Source organism: Paramisgurnus dabryanus, chromosome 10 (genome assembly GCF_030506205.2).
Source record: "Paramisgurnus dabryanus chromosome 10, PD_genome_1.1, whole genome shotgun sequence".
Classification (NCBI taxonomy): Eukaryota; Metazoa; Chordata; class Actinopteri; order Cypriniformes; family Cobitidae; genus Paramisgurnus; species Paramisgurnus dabryanus.
The window spans coordinates 19,071,733-19,094,761 of record NC_133346.1 but is presented as its reverse complement, the minus strand read 5'-3'; the positions used below and the strand labels follow the sequence as shown (position 1 = coordinate 19,094,761).

Here is a 23,029-nt window from a genome sequence, read left to right as displayed (position 1 = left end):
ATTGTTAGATACCATGACAACGCTGATATAACCAGCAATTTCCTTGGAGCCATGTGGTTGATCTCAATAACTTTTCTAACCATTGGATATGGGGATATGGTCCCCAATACATACTGTGGGAAAGGAGTGTGTCTCCTGACCGGCATTATGGTAAGTATATTTCAATGTTAAATACTATTTTAGATTGAAGCTTAACGCTGATCATCCCCTGGTTAAAATGTTGGGTTGTTTCAACCCATAGTTAGGTCAGTTGTGGGCATTTTCTAGTTTGATTTTAAGGGAAAGTATACCCAAAAATTCTGTCATCACTTGTTACAATCCTGTATAAATTAAAAATGTCTGCAACAATTTCTCTGTTCTGATGAACACAAAGGAAGATATGTTGAGGAATGTTTGTAGTCAAACCGTACATAAGCCCTATTTACTTCCATAGTATTCTTTTATCCTACTATGGAATTTAATTGGGCTCATGACAAATATCTTCCTTTGTGTTTATCAGAACAAAGAAATGTATACAGGTTTGTAACAACATGAGAGTAAAAAAATTATGACAGACTTTTGTGTTTGTCCATATTTTACCCAACCATTGGGTGCAATAACCCAGCATACAGTGTTAAAATGGGTTTTGTTTGTTTGCTTGTCAGGGTGCTGGATGCACTGCTTTGGTGGTTGCTGTAGTCGCAAAAAAACTGGAATTAACCAAAGCCGAAAAACATGTACATAACTTTATGATGGACACCCAGCTGACAAAAAGGGTAAGTTTGAGCCTCACGGCACCATTTTGTCACAGTTTTTTTAATCCCTGTAAAAGCGTGAAAATAATATTTAGCTCATGTGAAGTGGAAAATGTAAGAGCCTTCCTCTCTTGACCCCTTACCCTACAATCACATTAGCTACAAAAGTGAGCGACACGCACTCGCTTGTTGGGCGTTCCTTGGCTAGTTTCTAAAAGCGGTATCAAAAGTCACTTCAGAGGTATTGTTAAGTTACAAGAACGATGTTTTTGGATTTAAAAGTATTTATTTCTCGATAAAAGTAACAAAATATATGAGATTAAATGCCAAACTTATCAGATACAGAACTACGCATTTTCCACCATCTTGAATTATTTTCTTTGACTCCGCCACAGACCTACGTCACGCTGCCTCTTCACTCCGATTGGCAGATGCTTTGCCGCATCGCTCAGCATTTGCATAAAATAGCCTTCTTGTCTATTGACCCCACCTTTCTCGCGCATTGAAAATGAATGGTAGCCTATCGCTCTGTCTCTTGTAGCTAATGTGACTGGGGGTTAGTTCACACCGCAGGTCTTAATGCTTAGTTCGTATTTGTTCACTTTATCATTTAAATGCGACTGCTATCACTTCCATGTGTGAACTGTATATGGCCCTGAAGTGACCCGCGTGCGTTGAAGACGACGTGATGTCATCTTCCCGCCACTCCAGCACAGAATTGTGCCGTCTGTCGCATTTCAGTGACGTAGAAGTCGGATGAAATGCGACATGGCCATTCAGACTGTAGTATATATATTGCATTTAGGACCAAATATGAAAGTGGCCTGGGCCTGATTAGAAAAAAATCTGATTTGTGCTATTCAGACTCTCAATAGAAAATCATATACGTGTCAAAGTTGGGTAAAAAAGTCGGATTTGGCCCACTTTTGCCTGCAGTGTGAATGTACCCTTAGGGGGCGTGCACACCAAAGCTTTTAAACGGATCTGAAAATGCCTGGAGGATGCCGAATGCCAGCTGTTTTTTTTTCAGCTGAGCGCATTGGTTGCTGTGATACTTATGCTTTGTTTAGCTTGTGCGATGCGCCAGTTGGTTGTTGTGATGTTTGCCCTGCCCTTCCTCCACTGTGATTGGATGGCTGTGTGACAACTGAGCTTTTCACCCAAAGTTGAATATTTTTCCATTTCGGCGCTAAGCGTGGAAAAACCACAGAGTGCCGGCTCTCAGTGTGAAAAAAAACGCTAGCTGCTGGCTTTTTTGAAAAACGCAGAGCTTTCATTGGAAACAATTAAAAACATAAGCGTTGGTGTGCACGCCTCCTTAGTTACTTGTGCAGATGTTAAGCTTAAAGTTTTCAGTGGAAAAATAAATGTTAGAAAAAAACATCATGACACTGGCTTTCAGAAATTATACATTAGAAATCGGCTAAATGTTTAAGGTCCCATTCTTTGAATGTGGTTTACTTGGTTATTTAGATGCAGTATTACTGGAACATTTTAAAAATAAGATTTAAGGCTTAGATTGAAACCCACTCGCCTTTCATAATGTGATGCATTTACAAGTAAAACAAGATTTTCTATGAAAAATCTTTATAGAAGGCTGGAATTTTATCCATTTGGAATTTATTAGATTATGAAAAGACATCAGATGTGAGTTTGTGGTTAAATCTGGAGGACCAGTTGGCCCACCACAGCTCCAAAAGTAGAAATATAATTTATTATCCACCCTCACTGAGCTTTTTGCCTACTAGATACTGTATGCACACTTTTTTTTAATGTTTTAAATGTGGACCTTTCTAAAACACCTCCAGCATGTAGATTATACACTGCAAAAAAATTCTTACTTTCTTACTTAATATTTTTGTAGGTTTTTTTTAGTAGAAATATCTAAAAATTCTTAACTTAATATGTTTTTTTCTTGATGAGCAAAAGTACCAAATAAAATAAGTCTAGTTTATAGACAAAAAATATACAATTCAGGTAAATTTAAACCTAAACAAGCACAAATATCTGCCAATGGGGTGAGAAAAAAAATCAAAAAATTAAGTTTTCTTTTTTCTTAAACACTTAATTTAAGCAAAATTTTCTCACCCCCTTTCCCTATAATTTAGCTTGTTTTCAGCCCAAATTCACTTAAATTGTATAGTTTTTTGATTTAAGAATTTTTAGATATTTCTACTGCAAACAAGACAAAAATACTGTTTAAGAAAGTCATTTTTGGGCTTTGGGTTTAGCTTGTCTCCTTATGCCAAGTAAGCCAGATTCAAATGATAAGACCTACCAGATATAATCATAAACACTGCTAATTCGACGCTTATTCTCCTACAGGTAAAAAACACAGCTGCTAATGTACTCAGGGAGACATGGCTTATTTATAAAAACACCAAGCTGGTGAGGAAGATGGACCATGCTAAAGTCAGGAAACACCAGCGCAAGTTCCTTCAAGCCATTCACCAGTAAGTCACACATCTGAAGATCTGTTTTACTGCCTTCATGCGTTTATGTTTTTTCATTGGCGGTCTAAATGGTCTGAGCTCTGAATTGTTTGACACCTGTAGCCCAGAGTAGAAGCTTGGATGGGAAAATTCATTTTTAGGTGTTTCAGGGACATTAATAAGTATTAAGTATGGCTCTTTATGACATAGCTTGCAAATATCTGTTGTAGAGTTAATCCAGCTCTGAATAAGCCATTAGATGCTTTTTCCACATCAGTCTTGCTTTTGATATTTATGGGCATCTAAAAGCGGCAGTAAGTGCCCTGTAAATGTCACTCTCTTCCAGTGACTGATTTTCTTGAGATACCAAAAGACAAATGGTTATAAATCAGAAACCTAGGTTTGTAGTTTCATCACGGTGCCTTATTTTCTATCACCCTCAGTGTCTCTTCAATACAGTGCAAAATGGCACAGAAAACAGACACATGGGAAGAAGCGAAGGATTCAGGTTTTTGTCCTCTTGAGAGGTTCAACAAGACCTGAGGGCATTTACTTTTAGTTGTGTGGATATCTCTCAGCGCAGCAGCTTTAAAGTCTGTGGCCTGTAAGCTAATATTGAATAGGGAGCATCTCTAAAGGAATCGGAAACCATGGCGGATGCGGAGGGCACGCGCTATCATCCTTTACCTCTGTTTCACTATTCATGAAGGTGTCAGCAGACGGGTTTCACCACCTTTCATTCCAGAGCTTTATCAGACTCTTCCTATCCTCATTTAAACTTTATTCATCACTCTCTTCCACTTTCATTTTTTATGTTACATTAGCAATGTGTCCAGTACAGTGCAGGCACTTTCCACAAATACAGTGTACAGTGTTTAGTGAAAGAAAATGATTGGGAGTCGACCTTAAGAGGTCAAATGAAATGTTATAAGCGGATTTATTTATTTTCTGTTCAGTTTCTATAAGTTTTACATTTTTTTCAGCCCCGTTACTATGCATATTTGGGACATGTCCTAAATACAGTTTAAACCCAGTTTTTAATGATTTTGTAGTTTTCTATCAATAAACATTAAAGGTGCAATGTGTAACTTTTAGAAGGATCTCTTGACAGAAATGCAATATAATATACAGTACTGTGCAAAAATCTTAGGCCACCACCGCCAGACTTGTTGTTTTAGAAGTTACAGGGCCCTATCTTGCACCCAGCGCAATTGACTTTGTCAGTGACGCATGTATCATTCGTATTTTGCGCCGGCGCACAGCGGGGTTTTTCCCTCCACAGATGCACGTCAGCAAACTAGGGAATGAACTTGCGCTCCCTGGGCGGTTCAGCGTAAAAAGGAGGCGTGTTGCGGCGCAAACCATCTCTTATGCTATTTTGCAGTTTCAAAAAACAATTGCGCTACTAACCAAAAAAAACTAGTCTAAAGTCAGTGGCGCGTTGCGCGTGGTTCATTATGCTATTTTAAGGGCGCATGCTTGACCATAATGTATAGCGTGCACAACGCGCACACACTTTGCTTATCTAATCTACACAGATGCAACAGTTATTTTTGCAAATCATAAATTGTTACACTTAAAAATATTAATACACGAGATAAGGGGAATCATAGTGGTGAGCATTGTGGTGATATTTTTTATTTATTCTCATGCAAATAACGATTAAAATATTTTCATAACTTTGTTGTGTGGCTGTATTACGTTTATTTTATGTAAATAATAGTTAAAATGTTTTCATAAGAAACCTTAATGTATATGAACTTGATTTGTAAGAGTACTTTGGGGTTGGACCTTGCTTGCGTTTCTTGGGTCCGATTTCAAAGCCCCCAAACCCTTTCAGCGGTGAGGGTGGACGCAGATGTCCTCTGCTGGCGTCAAGTCCTGAGGCAGATCCACCTCCCGTTACACGGCGTGCCCGATTTATGCTGGCAAGCGTGGGATTCCCCCGTACAAGAACGTGGGTCTCCTCGGCTGTAAACCGCTCCTAGCGTGCGCCTGGTAAATCCGTCATAATAATAGCAACCCGCCATGGAACTTGCGCCCTTGCGTTTAAAGGGAATGTTGGATAGCGTTCTGATTGGTTTATTTGACGTTACGCCCAAACCACACCTATGAATAATGAACCTACTTCAGACCAACCTCTTATTGATTTGCGCCCGGCGCAAGAGTTATTTCTCACGCCGGGAAAATAGCAACAGCGCCCAAGATCCGCCCACAAACTCACTTGCGCGTTGCGCTTCGCACTTGCGTTTCAGATCGTTAAAATAGAGCCCATAATGTCCATCCATAATTATTTTTCAATCTATTTTATTAATATACAAACAAAAAATACATGAAATATGTAAATATACGCACATCTTGAGCGTTAGAAATAAGGATTTAAAGCAACACTATGTAGTTTTTTACCTTTAAATAATGTCTCTAAAATTATTTCAGTGATAGAACAAGTTTTAACTGGACAAATTGTACTGTTGCTGCAACCTGAGCAGCCTCCTAGCTGCTACAAGCACACTCTGAAAGTGGCGGTGGAGGGTAGGAAACACAGCCCCGCCCCTCCCCCTGCCTGCAGAAGAGTGTCTGATACCAGGCACTGTTGCGCTTTTCAACCACATGGGGGAGCTGTAAGTCATTTTTACATGGAAACTACATAGTGTTGCTTTAAAGGATTAGTCCATTTTCTTAAAAAAATCCAGATAATTTACTCACCCCCATATCATCCAAAATGTTGATGTCTTTCTTTGTTCAGTCGAGAAGAAATTATGTTTTTTGAGGGAAACATTCCAGGATTTTTCTCATTTTAATGGACTTTAATGGACCCCAAAACTTAACAGTTTTAATGCAGTTTAAAATTGCAGTTTCAAAGGAGTTTCAAAGGACTCTAAATGATCCCAAACAAGGCATAAGGGTCTTCTCTAGCGAAACGATTGCCATTTTTGTTAAGAAAAATAAAAAATATGCACTTTTAAACCACAACTTCTCGTCTATCTCCGGTCCTGTGACGCGTCAGCGTGACCTTACGTAATTGCGTAATGACGTCGAAAGGTCACGTGTTACATATATGAAATGCACATTTGCGGACAATTTTAAACAATAAACTGACACAAAGACATTAATTAGTATCATTCCACATACAACAACATCTGAACAGTCCTCTTTCTCACACTTGTAAACACTGAGTAGTTTCGCATACGTCATCTGTGACCTCTTGACGTGATGACGTATTGCGTGAGGTTACGCTGGCGCGTCACAAGTCTGGAGCAAGACGAGAAGTTGTGGTTTAAAAGTGCATAATTTTTTATTTTTCTTGTCAAAAATGACAATCGTTTTGCTAGATAAAACACTTTTGCCTCGTTTGGGATCATTTAGAGTCCTTTGAAACTCCTTTGAAACTGCAATTTTAAACTGCATTAAAACTGTTAAGTGTTGGGGTCCATTAAAGTCCATTAAAATGAGAAAAATCCTGGAATGTTTTTCTTAAAAAAACTTAATTTCTTCTCGCCTGAACAAAAAAAGACATCAACATTTTGGATGACATTGTGGTGAGTAAATTATCTGGATTTTTTTTTTAAGAAAATGGACTAATCCTTTAAAGCCATTTGTAGGTCAAACAGACAAAAATCTCGGGACCAGGTGGATACCGACATTTGATGCGGAAGAACTACTTCCAAACAAGAGATTTGATAGCAGTGTGTACCATATTTGTGGAATGTGCAACTTCCCTAACTCCCCCATGCTTATGATAAATATGCAATGTTTATAGACACTCTTTTCAATCAGTTAAACTAAAGAAATAAAAACATAGATGTTTTGGCTGAGCTATTAGCGCACAGAAATAAATTGCTTCATTTGTCATTTCAGATTACCTTCATTTTTTCATCTCTGTTTCATTAGTGTTGTTTGCCAAGGCAAGCATTACTGTTAGTATTGCTCATAGAGAGGTACGCTGTTATCAAAAGCAATCATATTTTTTCCTTACAGATGATAAAAGGGTAAACAAACCCAAAATCTTCATTTAGAGCCCAAAATAGCATGCACTGCCATCAGATAAAAAGATTAAAAATGGTCTTAAGCTGTCACTGGGGCAGTACCCTTTAAAAAGATCCTTATAGGTACAGATATGTAGACATTTGGTAACAAAATGTACCTTGAGGAACTATTATGGACTCTTCACTCAGTACTTTTTGAAAGGGTACCGCCCAAGTGACAGCTATGGACCATTATTTGACTTTTTTTCTGACAGTGTTGAGAAGAGGGGGTCATAACAGGCAAGCGACCTTTTAACAACACACTGTGAACCACTGAGAACGCAAGCATCACTGAAAATCACAAAAAAATCATCCAACATAAACATCATTCTTTAAAAATATAACCTTGATATCTTTAGTATTGACTGTAATCAATGTAAAATCAGTGATTAAAAATTTAACTTTTAATGCTCCTAATCTTATAATCCACAGAGAGGGTCACAAATTTTCAGATGTTAAATATTGAAACTTCATTCACTCTGATTTATTTATAAAAGTGGTTAGACAATGTTTTTAAAGATACGATTTGTGTACTCACTTTGGATTTAAAATACATTTATAATATAGATGCTTTTGGGCTGTGGTTTACTTAATGCCCTCAATTACATTTTGTTATAGCCACACAGAGCTGAAAGAAAATGACCTGAGGTCGGTCAAAGCAGCAGCGTTGGGAGCCGGCTAATGTTCAGTCTCGGCACATACACCATAAGCTATCGGTCACACATGACGCTGCGAGATTAATAGTCAAAACGTTCTTGACTCACGCAGTTTTTCTGAACCTCCGGTCTGTAAAAGCATTAGCGTGTGGTCTTGTGCTTTGCGTTTACGATCACGTTCACATCTGTGCCTGCTTTCATTCAAGCCATACGTGTAAATCAATACGGGCGGTCAGGTGCGTGCCTGGCCATCTTAACAGGCCTTTATGGGTTTGCTATCTGCTACTGTATTGGCTTCCCCCGTGTTCCCATTCGATGTCTTTTATGTTGTAGAAATGCTGCAGCTTGGCTCCGTTCCAGTCTCATAAAAGACTCCAGATAGAGCACAGCAGGAAACTGCTGTTTCGGAGCAAATCTGAAAAGTCCCAGTGCTCTTTCCTTACAAACCGACTAAATTCACAGCATTTTGCATAATGAGGCCGGCCACGATCGATTTCCACTAATCGAGACTTCTTATCGGGCATTAGACTGGAGCCCGGTCTAAAACTGTGGGTCTAGAATAGCATTAAAATTATCTTCAGGCCATCTACAGGCCAAGAGACATTTTGGATGTCCTGCCCACACAGAAAATAAAGCAGCTTTTTGTTTATTTTCAAGTAGCCGGAGGTCTGTTTGTCCTCTGCTGCGAAGGCAGGTGCCAGTCCGAGATAAGCAAACGCGCTGGCGACAGGTGATGAAGGTCATTAAGACCTGGGGGACCGACAGCCGGTTGGGGACAGAGACAGTACGTTCCTCAGCATACATACGCTGATGATGAGGTGGAGGAGAGGTGGGCGGTCGGACGGGCGGATGGTGCCGGCTGTATCTTAAGCCTGGTGCACCACCTGGTGTGCCACCAACCCCCTGCTTTCATCATCAGCACGGTCGCCAAGATCAGCACACTTGGGTCAGTGCGTTTTTAGCTACGTACTTACATTGAGGTAACGCATCTGGCACGTCAATAAAGGTCAAAGGAAAAGATGGGAAGCTGAAAAGTGACTAATGAATGTTATTGGCTGGATTTTAATGGCACAGCATGTCATTTCTCAAAAGGCTTAAATGTTAATATGCAAAGGATGCTTGTAGGTTTGAGTCATTATGAAAGTGCACTTACACAAGGTTAGGGAAGGAATGCATTTTTGTCAGAACAAGTGAGTGTTAGGAAGTTAATATATATACAGTGAGAAAATAAGTATTTGAACACCATGCTATTTTGCTTAGAAATCATGGAGGGGTCTGAAATTGTCATCTGTGGGAGACATAATCTAAAAAAAGTCCAGAAATCATAAATATGTATGATTTTTTAAACGATTTATTTGTATTATACAATAAATATTTGAACATCTGTCTATCAGCTAGAATTCTGACCCACAAATACATATTGGTCTGCCTTTAAAATGTCTACATCCACTTCATTTATTATCCTAAATTAGATGCACGTACCTGCATAAAGACACCTGTCCACCCCATACAATCAGTAAGAATCCACTACTAACATGGCCAAGACCAAAGAGCTGTCCAAAGACACTAGAGACAAAATTGTACACCTCCACAAGGCTGGAAAGGGATACGGGGAAATTGCCAAGCAGCTTGGTGAAAAAAGTCGCAAAGAAATAGTCATTATTTTTTGGAAATAGTCGTTCATTGTTTTTGCAATTTTCACCGAAATGACACAGAAATTGGACACTGTATTCTCGAAAAAATTAATTTTTTTAACCCAGGCTGGGTAAATATTGTACAGAACATACCACTCTTTTAAAAACAATCCTATGCTTGTTTAAAAATTACCCAATTGGTGGGTTGTTTCAATGGTGGGTTGTTCCCATGGTTGGGTAATAGCAACCCAGCATTGCAATTTGTAACTCAGCGTTGTGTTCTGTCCAATATTTACCCAGCCTGGGTTAAAAACAACCCAAAATATTTTGATTATACCTTTAAAAATATGCAGAAATATCAACACATTCTCATGACAGTTTATGTGGCGGCGTATTTGTATGAAACCGTACAACCATATTTTTATATAGTTTATATACAATCTCTTTTCGCCCACAGTGACATTGGGTGTAGTGCAGTGGTTAGGGGTGCTGCGTCATTGTTTTGGTTTTTTTTGATAATTGTATGTTTTAGTATAAATTCAGAATGTATGAATTTATACAAAATGGCCATCTCGTAAAACAGTTAAGTTTTTCCCGTGAGATCCAGTAGTATGTCCAGTAGGGTGGATAATGTTATATAGGAAGGACTGGTGGTTTGGGGTGGTAAACATAAAAGTGTTTATCACTGTGTGTATCGCTTAGGGCAGTGGTTCTCAAACTGGGGGGCGGGCCCCCCTTGGGGGTGCTAAAAGGTGCCAGGGGGCCCCAGATTTATGACATTATATAAAACACATTAATTTATCATATATTCTGTGTAATTAAACCATTAAAGGTGACATAGAATGATTGAACGGAGTATTTATCCTTGTTCTGTGACATGTAGACAAACATTTTTTTTGTTTGGGTCTGTAATGCCTTAGAAACTTCCTAAAAACCTCTCTCAGATAGCTCTATTAGGGTGGGGGATTTTAAACAAGTGGTTTTGCACCTATTTGGCTCCACCTACTGGCTTTACCTGCAATCTCATTACTGATTGGCTGACTTTGCTGCCACTCAAAAAATGTAGCCAATTATTTTAAAGTGGAGGGGCAGTGAGATGCCTGTGATGTCATAAGCATCAGTTTTTCAGATTGGGCCGTTTTCTGGCTGACATTTCTAAAAGAGGAATTTCTATGAGACTGAGATGTTTAGCATGTCTAGCACTTTTTGTATGTTCGTGAATGCAGGTAGACTACCATTATTCAACAAAGACAAGGTAAAAATGGTTTTTCATTCGCTGTCCCCTTTAAATAAATAAGGCTACTAACCAACAGCACTACATTGTATCATTTATATGTTTTGTTTAATTCAAAATCTAAGTTTGAGATTGTTTGATGTCACGAATTTCCATTAAGGGAGGCACAGCGAAGGCTACGAAGGGATGCACCATACACACAGTGAAAAGTTTGAGAATGACTGGCTTAGGGTTACAATATAATCATGACACATTTTAACTGTTGTGATAATTCATTTGTCTATTTTATGTTTCCTTTTTTTCCTGTTTGTGTCAACACAATGCAATAGAGCTCGAAAGTAAGTTTTCGCCTCACCTTTAGATACAGATCTGTTGTGTGCATGCAAATGAGAGCTTGTATTCCTTACAGACTGAACAGAACAAATGTACACGCCCTCATTTGATAAGTGAAATTCATTTCTGATGTACACATACTTGGCTATAAAACATTTATGAGATAATCAAGAATATTAAATGTAATTTTTAGTACTTTAGCGCAGGTGCTTATTGAGTGAATCTCACTAAAGCTGTCAAGAACCTGTCGGGTCATATTTCATCCCAAAGTCATGAGAGAAAAAATATGTTTAATCTAAAGAAAATGAAGGCTATTTAGGCAGTGTGTCATTTTTTATGTAACATTTAGGCTGAATTTTCCTCTACAAATAGTATTAATATAGTAACATAATAAATAAATATAAAAAAAAAGAAAATAACATTTTATTCTTTTATTGTATTTCTTTTCTTTCTTATAAAAGTTTTTAATGCTATTTTTGACCCTGTCTGTGAAAACCCAACTAAGCCCATTAAATCATCCTACATAATGTAAAGAACATATATGTGAAAATATAACCTTGATATCTTTAATATTGACTGAGTAAGGTCATGTCAAAGATTGAAATAAAAGTGAAATCAAACTTTAATGCTCCTGCTGCCACGGATTTCACAGACAGGGTCACATGCTGTATGGTTAAAATATGAGAATCTATTGAGATTCACAATAGAGAATAATAAGAATTATAAAAAACTTAATTAAAATGTTTAGCGTATGGCTGTAATTAGCTTTGGTGTTTAAAATATGCTTTAATTATCCTGTTTTATGGTGAAATATGACTTGTTTTTGTGAGATTCACTCAATTTAGCACATTTACACAAAGAAAACAAATGAATTTCAGTTATAAATGACCGAGGGTGTTTTTCCTTCCATTGCTGCATGAATGTGATGATTTGGGAACTTTAATCAGAGACTGATTAAAAACTTTGCTTCCATGAACCAAACGATGACATCTGGATGCCCCACTGTTTCCCAACCATTTAATTTAGGTTCCTCAAATGTGTCTCATATGACTGTAAACATCTTTGGGCTCATGGAATCTGCGTTGCTCCTGGACCAACATTTGTCTCCACATACCCCAACACCTCACCTCCACTCCTCATTTATCACTTGGATGACCGGTAACTGTGCACATGTTAGTTAAGGCAAATGAAAGTCTAATGTGGATGACCAGGCTGCTGTATTCTGTCTTTCGCCGTGTTTCCAAATCCTGGCCGTGCGCATTCAGCCGTGGCATCTCAACATTCCAAATTACTTTCTGAAGCTTATGCAGCCGGGCAAGATGCAGGGCAGTTTGCTTCAGTCGCACAACCTGTTATGAAAAATTTAAAGGGATGGTTCACCCAAAATTTAAATTTTTAAAACATTAAAGGGACACTCCACTTTTTTTGAAAATAGGCTTATTTTCCAGCTCCCCTAGAGTTAAACATTTGAGTTTTACTGTTTTGGAATCCATTCAGCCGATCTCTGGGTCTGGCGCTAGCACTTTTAGCATAGCTTAGCATAATTCATTAAATCTGATTAGACCATTAGCATCACACTCAAAAATAACCAAAGAGTTTCGAGGGGAGCTGGAAAATAAGCCTTTTTTCAAGCACTCACCTTCACATCATTTCAAACCAGTATTTATGATTCAAAAGAAGATGCGTTTAAGATGTTCATGCTGTTATTTTCCATACTATGAAAGTAAACGGGGACCGTTCATCTTAAAAAATGGCAAAAGAAATGTACAATTATGGTAGCATAAATGATGCATTTTCTGCATGTTAGAAACAAGTTATGCAAGTCAATTCAACCTACTATTTTAAAGGAACATGGCGACTTTTGGGACTTAAGCTTATTCACCGTATCCCCCAGAGTTAGATAGGTCCATACATACCCTTTTCATCTCTGTGCATCTCGTAACTGTGTCTGACGCACCCACCGCTAGCGTAGCTTAGCACAAAGAGTGGAAGTAAATGGCTCCAGATAGCATACTGCTGCCAATAAGTGACAAAATAATGCCAACATTTTCATATTTATAAGTTGTGATTTGTATAGGTGAAAATCACTCAGCCCAAGTAGCAGTGCTTTGCCTTAGAGAGAATATAGTTCCCAGTATGTATACGGTTAAAAGATCACTGCATCTCATATCCCCTTGTTTATAGAAATCACAACATATAAATAGTACAATGTTGGTGTTATTTTGTCACTTATTGGGAGCGGTATGCTAGCTGGAGCCATTTACTTCCAGTCTTTGTGCTAAGCTAGGCTAGCGGGGGGTGCGTCAGACAGAGTTACGGGACGAACGGAGATGAAAAAGGTATGTATGGACTTATCTAACTCCGGGGGATACGATAAATAATCTAAAGTCCCCAAAGTCGGCGTGTTCATTGAAGTTTTGACATAACTTATAAAAACAAGTTGAAACTGTTCATTTGTTAAGTTAAAGTAACATAAAAATATATGTTGATATCATTTTTAAGTCATTATTGTAATCTGAATATGCAATATCGAACACAAGCAGTGGTGATGTTGCTTTGTAATTTTAGTAGCTTGAGAGGGTCCCCATTTACTTTCATTGTATGGAAACGAGCAGTTAAATCTCTCCTCTTGTGTTCAGTGGAAGACAGAAAACCACAAAGGTTGAAAGAACAAACTTTCAGATTTTATGAACTGTCCTTTTAAATTTTGTACTGCAGGCAGCCTAGAACAGCATACAGTCAAGATTCTCACCATACACAAATACAAACGGGGAGAAAGAGACAGAATTTAGGCTGGATGTGATGCCGGTTAGCTCATTGACTCGCTGAGGGATTGAATGAGAGGTTAAAAGTGCTCTCAGACGAAGAGGTCAGCAGGTGCCCGAGGGAGTCTGCTTATTACTTTCATCCCAAAATGCACCGTTCCATTCACCTCAGCAGAAGCTGACGTTCACACGTACTCGTCTCAATGAACAATGAATGAAGCCTGCATGGTTAATATTAATCATGCACCATATTTAAATAACATATCCTGGGTTATGCACCGCAACATGCATGCTTTAGCGATAGCACAATACACAAATATATCACAATAATATATTATTTCTGGAAAATAATTTGAGCTTTTACATTAGCAATGCATCTTTTAAAAGCTATCGGTCATCCAACTATTTACAATTATATTCTTGGACTCATTCTTTCTCTCGACATACAGTACTTATTGCAAAGCTATAATTCAACAATGGGAGTTCAGTTGCAATTATCTTTGTGTGTATGAAGTGCCTGCGATTTGCTGTGGGGAAGACTATTATGTCCCAGTCATATTTAACCATAAAATCAAAAGAAAGCACTAATAGTGTACATTATATTTTTAGGATAACATTTTTGCATTATGCTATTATCTTTTTGATAATTACGCCTATATTTTTAGCTCTGGTTCTCATTACCATAAATCAAAGTAAAGATTTCTTTAATAATGTTGTATATTTACACTACATATGTACTTATATGTTGAATAAAAATATATAATGATGCTGTATATTAATATAAAATAATATGCATTTATGATTTTGGGGTAAAATATGACCTATTTTTCTAATCTTTTAGCCACTTAGTGCTTTTCCATTTCTTTGTGTGGTGCTGTTTTTGCGCCCTCTGATGGTTGGCAGCATAATTGCAGCCCTTGTATCTGTACACTAGAGTCCATGCAGATATTTCACATGAAATTTGTTACATCTGGACAGATCAGCATCCGGCCCCCGGAGACGGCCCTATTATCGCCTCTCTAATCTGTCATCATTAAACTCTTACATGAGGGTATAACTCTGATCTTAGTGTCATTTAGCAATGCAAACTGATGTCCTTTCATAGAGGTTACTGCAAATATCACAAGCTATGATTCAGATTTTTTTTTTGTTGCTTTCCCTTGTGTATCAGGATAAACCGCATATAAGAATTTTCCAGAAGAGCTTTTCTCTTGAGAAATGAAATAAGAGCACACTATTGTATAGTGAAGATAAGTAGTGTCTATGAAACTTAATTAAAGTGAGCATACAATATGAATAGTTAATGCAGAGAGTATGGATGTGAGGAAGTGGTTTGGTTTACAAAGCTGTGGGATGTACAGTAGCATGCATCTCTCTGAGGTTGTTCGTTTAAGTACACAGCGATCAGTTTAAAATACAGCAAACCCATTAAGTGAAACAGGAGTAATAGAAATTACATTAATGCACGTTCCTGGTTCAGAACAGAAGTTGATTTCCACAGACAATCATTTTATCTGTCTCTCAGTAATAGACTTACAGTGGGAGTCTATGGGGCAATGCATTGTGGTAGGTTTAAAAGCATAAACGTGCAGCTCGTTACTAAATATAAATGCTGTATTTAAGCTGTAAAGTTGGCTGATTTGTCCTGTAGTGGTGGATTAACTTTTGCTTATGGGTGATTATAATTGCAGGCCATAACAATATCATGTTCTGTTACATACCTATGTAACAGAGTTTGACAGTAACAGAAATGACACTAACTTAATCGGACAACACAAAATCATTATTTTCAGCCATATGAATCACTGTTTATAGAAAATGTGACCCTGGACCACAAAACCAGCCATGAGATTTATATCATTTGAATAAATAAGCTTTCCATTGATGTGTGGTTTGTTAGGGCAATATTTGGGGGAGATAAAACTAATTAGAAAATCTGGAATCTGAGGGTGCAAAACATTTTAATATTGAGAAAATCGCCTTTTAAAGTTGTCTAAATGAAGTCATATTAAATTAATAAATAAATTTGTAATATATTTACGGTAGGAAATTTTCAAAATATATTTGTGGAACATGATCTTTGCTTAAGTTCCTAATGATTTTTTACATTTAAAAAAAATTGGTAACACTTTTACTTGAAGGGGTGTTCATAAGACTAACATGACACCTTCATAATCATGACATGACACGACACATGGTATGAACATAAAGGAGATTTTATGCACGTTTTTGACAACTGTCATTAAGTGTCATTTGTTCAATTATGTCATTTTTAATGCAAAGATGACATTGTTTGAGATGTCTTTGTTATGACAACTTGACATAAACCAATACATAATAAATTGTCATGACAACTTGACATTACCAAGACAACATAACTGACCACTTTTTACCAGTAATACAAATTGAATTGGTCATTAAAATGTCATTAAGTGTTAATACTCTGTCATATAGTTTTATAACATCGTCATGGATATTTTTCTTGACCTCAACTACAGTGGTATAAACATAATTTGTCATTAAAATGTCATTAAGTGTTAATACTCTGTCATATAGTTTTATAACATCTTCATGGATATTTTTCTTGACCTCAACTACAGTGGTACAAATATAATTTTTCATTAAAATGTAATTAAGTGTTAAAACTCTGTCATATAGTTTTATAACCACATCATGAATATTCTTTAGTTAATAATGTTTTTTTTTTTAAGTTTCCTCCATGTGTTTAATCATATTATTATTCAATAATAATAATAATTGGAAACCGATTCACCTAAAATTAAATGAAAACAGCAGCGTTGGGTTCATACCGCTGCAAAGTTAGTTACATTAAATTAAATGTATTAAATGATGTCAAAACATTTCAGAACTCTCTGTGTGAGGAAGAACAACAAGTTCTGTTAGTTGTCAGTTTTTTATGTATTGTGCACATACATAAAGTTATGTATAATATTTTGACATGTCTGTTGCATTTTGTGGTTAGGTATTTAAAATTATTTAACACAGTATTAACACTTAATGACATTTAAATGACAGTTTAATGTAATGTTAGCCCATAAAGCTAGGTAGTTTCTTAAGTTTGATAATTATTCTGCTGTGTCATGTTTATGACAGATTTATGACAAGTTATGATGTATTGGTTTATGTCATGTTGTCATAACAATGACAATTCAAACAATGTAATCTTTGCATTAAAAATGACATAATTGAACGCATGACACTTAATGACAGTTGTCATAAAATCTTCTTTATGTCATGTCATGATTATGAAGGTGTCATTGTCAGTCTTATGAACACTCCTTCAAGTAAAGTGTTACCAAAAAATCAGTAATTTTGTCCCATACAATGTATTTTTGGCTATTGCTACAAATATACCCGTGCTACTTATGACTGGTTTCGTGGTCCAGGGTAAAAGATAAAATAATGACTTGTGACACCAAATATGTACCTGCATTTATAATCACCCTTATTTTAGTTGCACAGACAATCATTATTTACATTAATCTGTAAAATATTAAGGTCCTGTGGCTGTACTTTGAAAATGTAGTGTATTTTATCTCAGTGCAGTGTCTTGCCCCACAGAATTCATACTGTAAACACAATTTAAAAAGTAAGGGACCAATTCGAAAAGTTTCCTGTTTAAGAGCATGAGCTTAACTTCTTTCGAATCTGGAACATTGCATTTTTTTAAATATCTTTTGGGTCTGGTCTATATATTTGCAAAGTACAAAGTTTTGTTAATGTTTGTAAAGGACCATCCATTAAGCTTTCAATGCTTCAGAATTGCCAGTCTTTAACCTAAAGTCTCAGTTTCTAATGGGCCATCCATTCCTCCCTCACTTACTGTATGTCCAGGAAATCTTATGTCACTTGTCCGGACAAAGTGTAATATCAAATAAACCATATAGCGCATTACAGAATAATTTCTATCAAGTCTTGTGGAGCCGGGATAAAATAATAAGTGACTGTCCCACTGAAGTCTTTACTTGCATGCCCCCCTGCATTCTCTTCATGTCTTGTGCATGTCTTATAGGAGTGCTTCCAAAATGTATAGCTTGTGAATGGAGACCATGTCAAAACCATTTTGTACTGACCGCTTGCCACTATTGGGCTGTGAATGGTCTTGTGTTCAGATTGAGAAGTGTTAAAATGGAGCAACGCAAGCTGAATGACCAAGCAAACTCACTAGTGGACCTTGCAAAGGTAAGATTATGCTATTGAGACTGAATGTTTGAGTAATGCATGACATTACGTAGGCGCTCCGATGGTGTTTTAGCACGAGGTCTTCAAACGTATTTTAAAATTGTAAGTCTACAGGTGTCAAATGAACAGACTAAGTTGTGTTTGTTTGTTTCTCTGTTTTGTGATGAAAATGGTGTATATCCTACTGTTTGTTTGTTTGTTTCGTTCACCACAAAGAGTAACAAAGCATATAGTCAATGCCATTAATTTAATTTCCTTCACAAAACGTCCTTACCCAACTCTCTATTGTTATATATTTACCACACACAATTCATCATGTTGACTAATTGTCCAAAAAATCATTCATCTCCAGGGAAAAAAACAAGTAAATTATGAAATACGTGAGATGCTAAAATAGCTCGATATACTTGCGGTTCCCCAGTGCCAAATTTGTAGATGCGCTAAAGGGCGAAATGGGGAACACCAGATGCAATGCCAGGCTGACTCTGCAAAACCCACAGGAACCTGGAAAAGGGATTCGCTGTGAGAAAAAGCCTCATGCAATGCACACATGTAGCACCAGGGCTTTGACATTCAAATATCCACACAGCGGTCAAATCCCAACACCCTCCTTGCTGTAACAGTCATTAGTCTGTGTTACCCCTCACAATAAAAAGTGACACTGATGTAGGCAGAACAAAGCGTGATGTTATATGACTCATACTGGTCTCCTGCCTTTTATCATTGTGGTAATTGCCTTTCACCATCAGAGGGCGGTATTACATTAATCACAGCAGCAGCTGCTCCCAATGCATATGAATCCTCTAATGCAGCTTAAAATAACTTAAAGTGTGCAACCTTCAGACAGCCCTCAGGACCCATTGTGTTGTGTGCGCAATTTCTGTTGCCACATTGATGAATATCTGCGATTCATTACTGATGACCGAGTTCTTTTTTAAGGGTATAGTGAAAAATGAGATTGTTAAGAGACTTCTCCTGGGAGATTTACAGCAAGGGGTGCAGTCACTTAAAGCTTTTTGTTATGTATTTGTTTTGTTTAAGATATTTGAAAGCTACATTTTTATAGAGCATCATTGCCTTGTCTTTAGCGTGCAGTATACTGTAGCTGTTTGTGCATGGTAATGTTCTGCACAAACTCCACACCAAAGGGAGCACTTAAAGTGCTAAAAAAATGGTCAAAATAGTCCCTATCTATCACTAGGACGGTACCCTTTGAAAAAGTACACCTTCACACCTTTTAGCTTCAGTACCAAATATCTGTACCCAGGGGTTACAGAGTCATTATTTATTTTATATTCGCGATTAATCATATACAAAATAATAAATATAAATACACAAACATGCATGAATGTAAGAAAAATGTTATTTAGGTATATTTTTTAATTATATTTATTATATAAAATACATCAATATATATATATAAATATACATGTAAATGTTTCGTAAATACAAACATTAATGTGTATTTATTTATTTATATATATATAAAAAATTACACACGGTGCCACACACTGAAAAAAATGATTCATTCAGTTTACTCAATTTTTTTAAGGTAAGAGGTTGCAATAAATTTATTTAAGCTACATTTAAACAAAAGTTTTTTGTTTTACGGTAATTTGTTTTTCAAATTTTTTTTTTGTTTAAATGTAGCTTAAATAAATTGATTGCGACACTTACCTTACAAAAATTGAATGTAAGTTGAATGAATAATTTTTTTCAGTGCACATAAATAATGCAAAAAAACTTTACATTTGTATGCGATTAATTGCAATTAATCATTTGACAGCCCTAAAAAAGCGTACAAATTTAAGGAATCAGGTACTTATTTTTAGTTATTTCAACTTATAAATATTAGTTTTTTTTTTCTTTTTTCCCCAACAATTTTTTCAACTAATATTATTTAAGTTAAATAAACTCAACAATAAACTCAAAGGTAACTTACTTTTTAAAGTTAATTCAACTTCAAAATATTAGGTTTTTTCAACTTATATTTTTTAAGTTGAAAAAACTCAAAATTTTAAGGCAACAAGGTAACTTACTTTTTAAAGTTAATTCAATTTAAAAATATTTAATCTTTTTTTTCTTTTTACCACACAATATTTTCAACAATTTTTTTTTAAGTTCAATGAACTCAAAATATTAAGGCAGCCAGGTAACTTACTTTTTTAAGTTGAACCAACAAATGTTTTTTTAACCATAAACCTTTGAGGTAGAGGTCTACACGGGTCCAAAAATTACTACCCGAACCCGATCAGACCCGCAAATGTGCTACACTGAACCGACCCGGACCCGTCTGTTGTTTTGAAAGCTGGACCCGGAACCGACCCGGACCCGTCTATTATTTAAAAGCTGGACCCGGATCCGACGAAGACCCGTCTATTATTTAAAATCTGGACATGAACCCGTCCGGGAAGACACAGACCCGACCGGCAAATATTCTTAGCTAAATGTTATTAATAAGTCAATAAACAAGTAGCGAAAATTAAACTTTTTGTCTTACCCATAGAAGTCAGTCTTCTCCCTCCTTGTACCTGTCTGTGTGATGCACAATCCTTATTTCCAAGAAAGTTCCATCCATGTTATTCCTCTCTTGACGATTGAAATGTTTAATGCTTATTCCAGCTTTTAAAGTCCACTTTACAGTCATTGTGATTAATAACGCAGTTTTACATCGGGTCAACTTGCTTAATAATGTTTGCCCATTTTGATTATAATAACGATTGCTCGTTCAGGCTGCTTTCGTTAGCTTTGCTTCTTTGCTATCATCTCTGTGCTCTTTGAGTCACGAAAACTTTAGATATAACAGCAAGACGGTCAATTTATAATATTATTATAAAAAATAGAGAAGTCAGTGCAAAATGCGCGGTACGGCGGAATAGGTCCCGCCTTCTAAATAAAAGAGCCAATTGTCAAAGGTAAAGTCATTGCGTCTCACTGCAGAAGCTCCTGACTGGTAGCCAGAGACACATTAAAAGTGCACATGCGCGTTAGCTGCCTGGTTGGAGCAACCAAATATAAACTTTTTAACGCAATTTTAGCGTCATAGAAAAAATGTATGCGACAGTTCATCTAAGTTTTTGTTGCTGATTTAAATGTGAGTGTGTTCTCCGAGTCCGATTGACCTCGGGTATTACCCAAAATGTTAAACAGACCCGGGACCCGAAGTAATAGATTGAGACCCGACCCGGACCTGGCTGATCATTTAAAATATAGACCCGAACCCGTCCGGGTCCCGGGTCGGGTCCCGGGTCTTCGGGTCTCGGGTCTTCCGTGTAGACCTCTACTTTGAGGTACTCATATGTGTCTTTAATTTGAAGTACCAATATGCACCCTTTGGGTCGGGGTGCATTGTAAAAAAATTGCTGTAGTTATGCAGCTGTTTGCCAGTAACTTACTGTAGATTTACATGTATGTTATTTACTGTCAGTAGTAAAAAACTATAAAATAAAAGTCTCGGGCAAAGCATTCTGGAAACCAGAAATCCTTGTCAACCTTCTTCTCTTTTTTCCTTCAGATTTTGGTTGCCAGAATGCTTTGCACGAGACTTTTATTTTATAGTTTTTCTGTTATTTTAGTTTTATTCTGTAAAGATAAAGACTTGTGTTTCATTTTCATTTAACTTTAAGCAAACTGTTGCCAGTAAATAACAAATATACATTTACAGTAAGTTACTGGGAAACAGCTGCTAGTAATACTGTAATTTCTAATTATGTAATCTTTAGGATAACTTCATAAAATGCAGGTGTGTTTGATTAAGATTTCAATTAAATTCTGCAGGAAAGTGGCTATCCAGGACCCCGGAGGCTAGGTTCAAAGGTCTACTTTTTGTAGAAAAGTACTGCCCCAGTAAAAGCAATTGTACCTTTGTTTCTGAGAGTGTTGGTATACAAAGAGATACATTTGATTTTAAAATCCTCACACATCTTTTCATATAAGGAGAGTTTATTGTGACCATGTCAAGCTCCAGATATAAAAATCTATGAAAGCACCATATAAATAGCCAATATAATGCAATATATGCGTTTTGTTATATAATAGCTCTGTTTTATAATCTACTCTGCTAGGTCTTAAATGTAATTTACTTTCATGTTGAGATTTAAAGAGTCGAACATAAAGTTTTATGTCTTTGAGGTCAAACCCCATTGGTTCTTCAATGCATTGTGATCAAACACAGTGGACCAGTTTAAACATGAACTGTTACTTTAAATGGATAAAGCTGCATGCAACAAAATGTATGGAGTTTGTATGACTTTGTTTGCATGGTACAATATACCGAAAGTCCTCATTTGTTATTCGTTTTTTCGAATTGAGATCTGTCTAAAAATACAGATGCCATGGATTTCTTCTGTGGCAATCCATCAATGTAGTGCCTTTCTGTCACACGCAGCTAGGTTTGACATCTGCATTGATTGATTAACAGATAAACTGACGTTTTCTGCGTCTGAAGCAGCATATATCAGACGTGAAACACTGTTCAATGATGGCCTTTGCCCATTCATGACTGCTGTGTCTCTCTCCCCTGCATGACCTCAGACTCAAAACATCATGTACGATCTGGTCTCCGACCTGAACGAACGAGGCGAGGACATGGAAAAGAGGATCGAGCTGCTGGAGACCAAACTGGAGACGTTGCTAAGCAACCTACAGGCACTTCCCGGCCTCATCAGTCAGGTGATCAGCCAGCAGCATCGGGACTTCCTGGAAGTGCAGCTCCAGCCGTACGACAGACACAGCCACGACCGCTCGCAGTCCGTGTCCAGGCGCCGATCGTCTTCCACAGCTCCGCCCACTTCTTCCGAGAGCAGCTAGAGAGCTCCCGGGCCGGCATCTCCTGAGAAGACTTTCGCCATCATATGGCCAAGTTGCGTTTTACTGTAAAGCCTTATGGTTTTAATAAAGTATTATCCGAATTCTGATGACCCGATCAGAGGTTAGCGAGGATAATGAAACGGTTAACTTCCACATATCTTGTTTTTTTACCTCAGTAAATGATGCCCACAGCATCATAGAGGG

The 23,029-nt window shown here is 37.0% G+C and overlaps 1 protein-coding gene across 2 annotated transcripts in view; it reads left to right on the top strand.

The window, feature by feature from the left end:
• The window catches only part of kcnn2 (potassium calcium-activated channel subfamily N member 2), a 44,452-nt gene extending 21,429 nt beyond the window's left edge, over positions 1 to 23,023 (top strand). The window contains exons 4-9 of one of the 2 annotated variants that reach the window (XM_065290461.2): positions 9 to 150; positions 645 to 755; positions 3,060 to 3,187; positions 11,045 to 11,056; positions 17,914 to 18,016; positions 22,550 to 23,023. In XM_065290461.2, the coding sequence (XP_065146533.1) occupies positions 9 to 150; positions 645 to 755; positions 3,060 to 3,187; positions 11,045 to 11,056; positions 17,914 to 18,016; positions 22,550 to 22,825 (772 nt within the window). In that variant the 3' untranslated portion in view covers positions 22,826 to 23,023. The remainder of the gene's footprint in view (positions 1 to 8; positions 151 to 644; positions 756 to 3,059; positions 3,188 to 11,044; positions 11,057 to 17,913; positions 18,017 to 22,549) is intronic. The other variant, XM_065290460.2, reaches the window with a different exon arrangement.
• Positions 23,024 to 23,029: the final 6 nt, after the last annotated feature.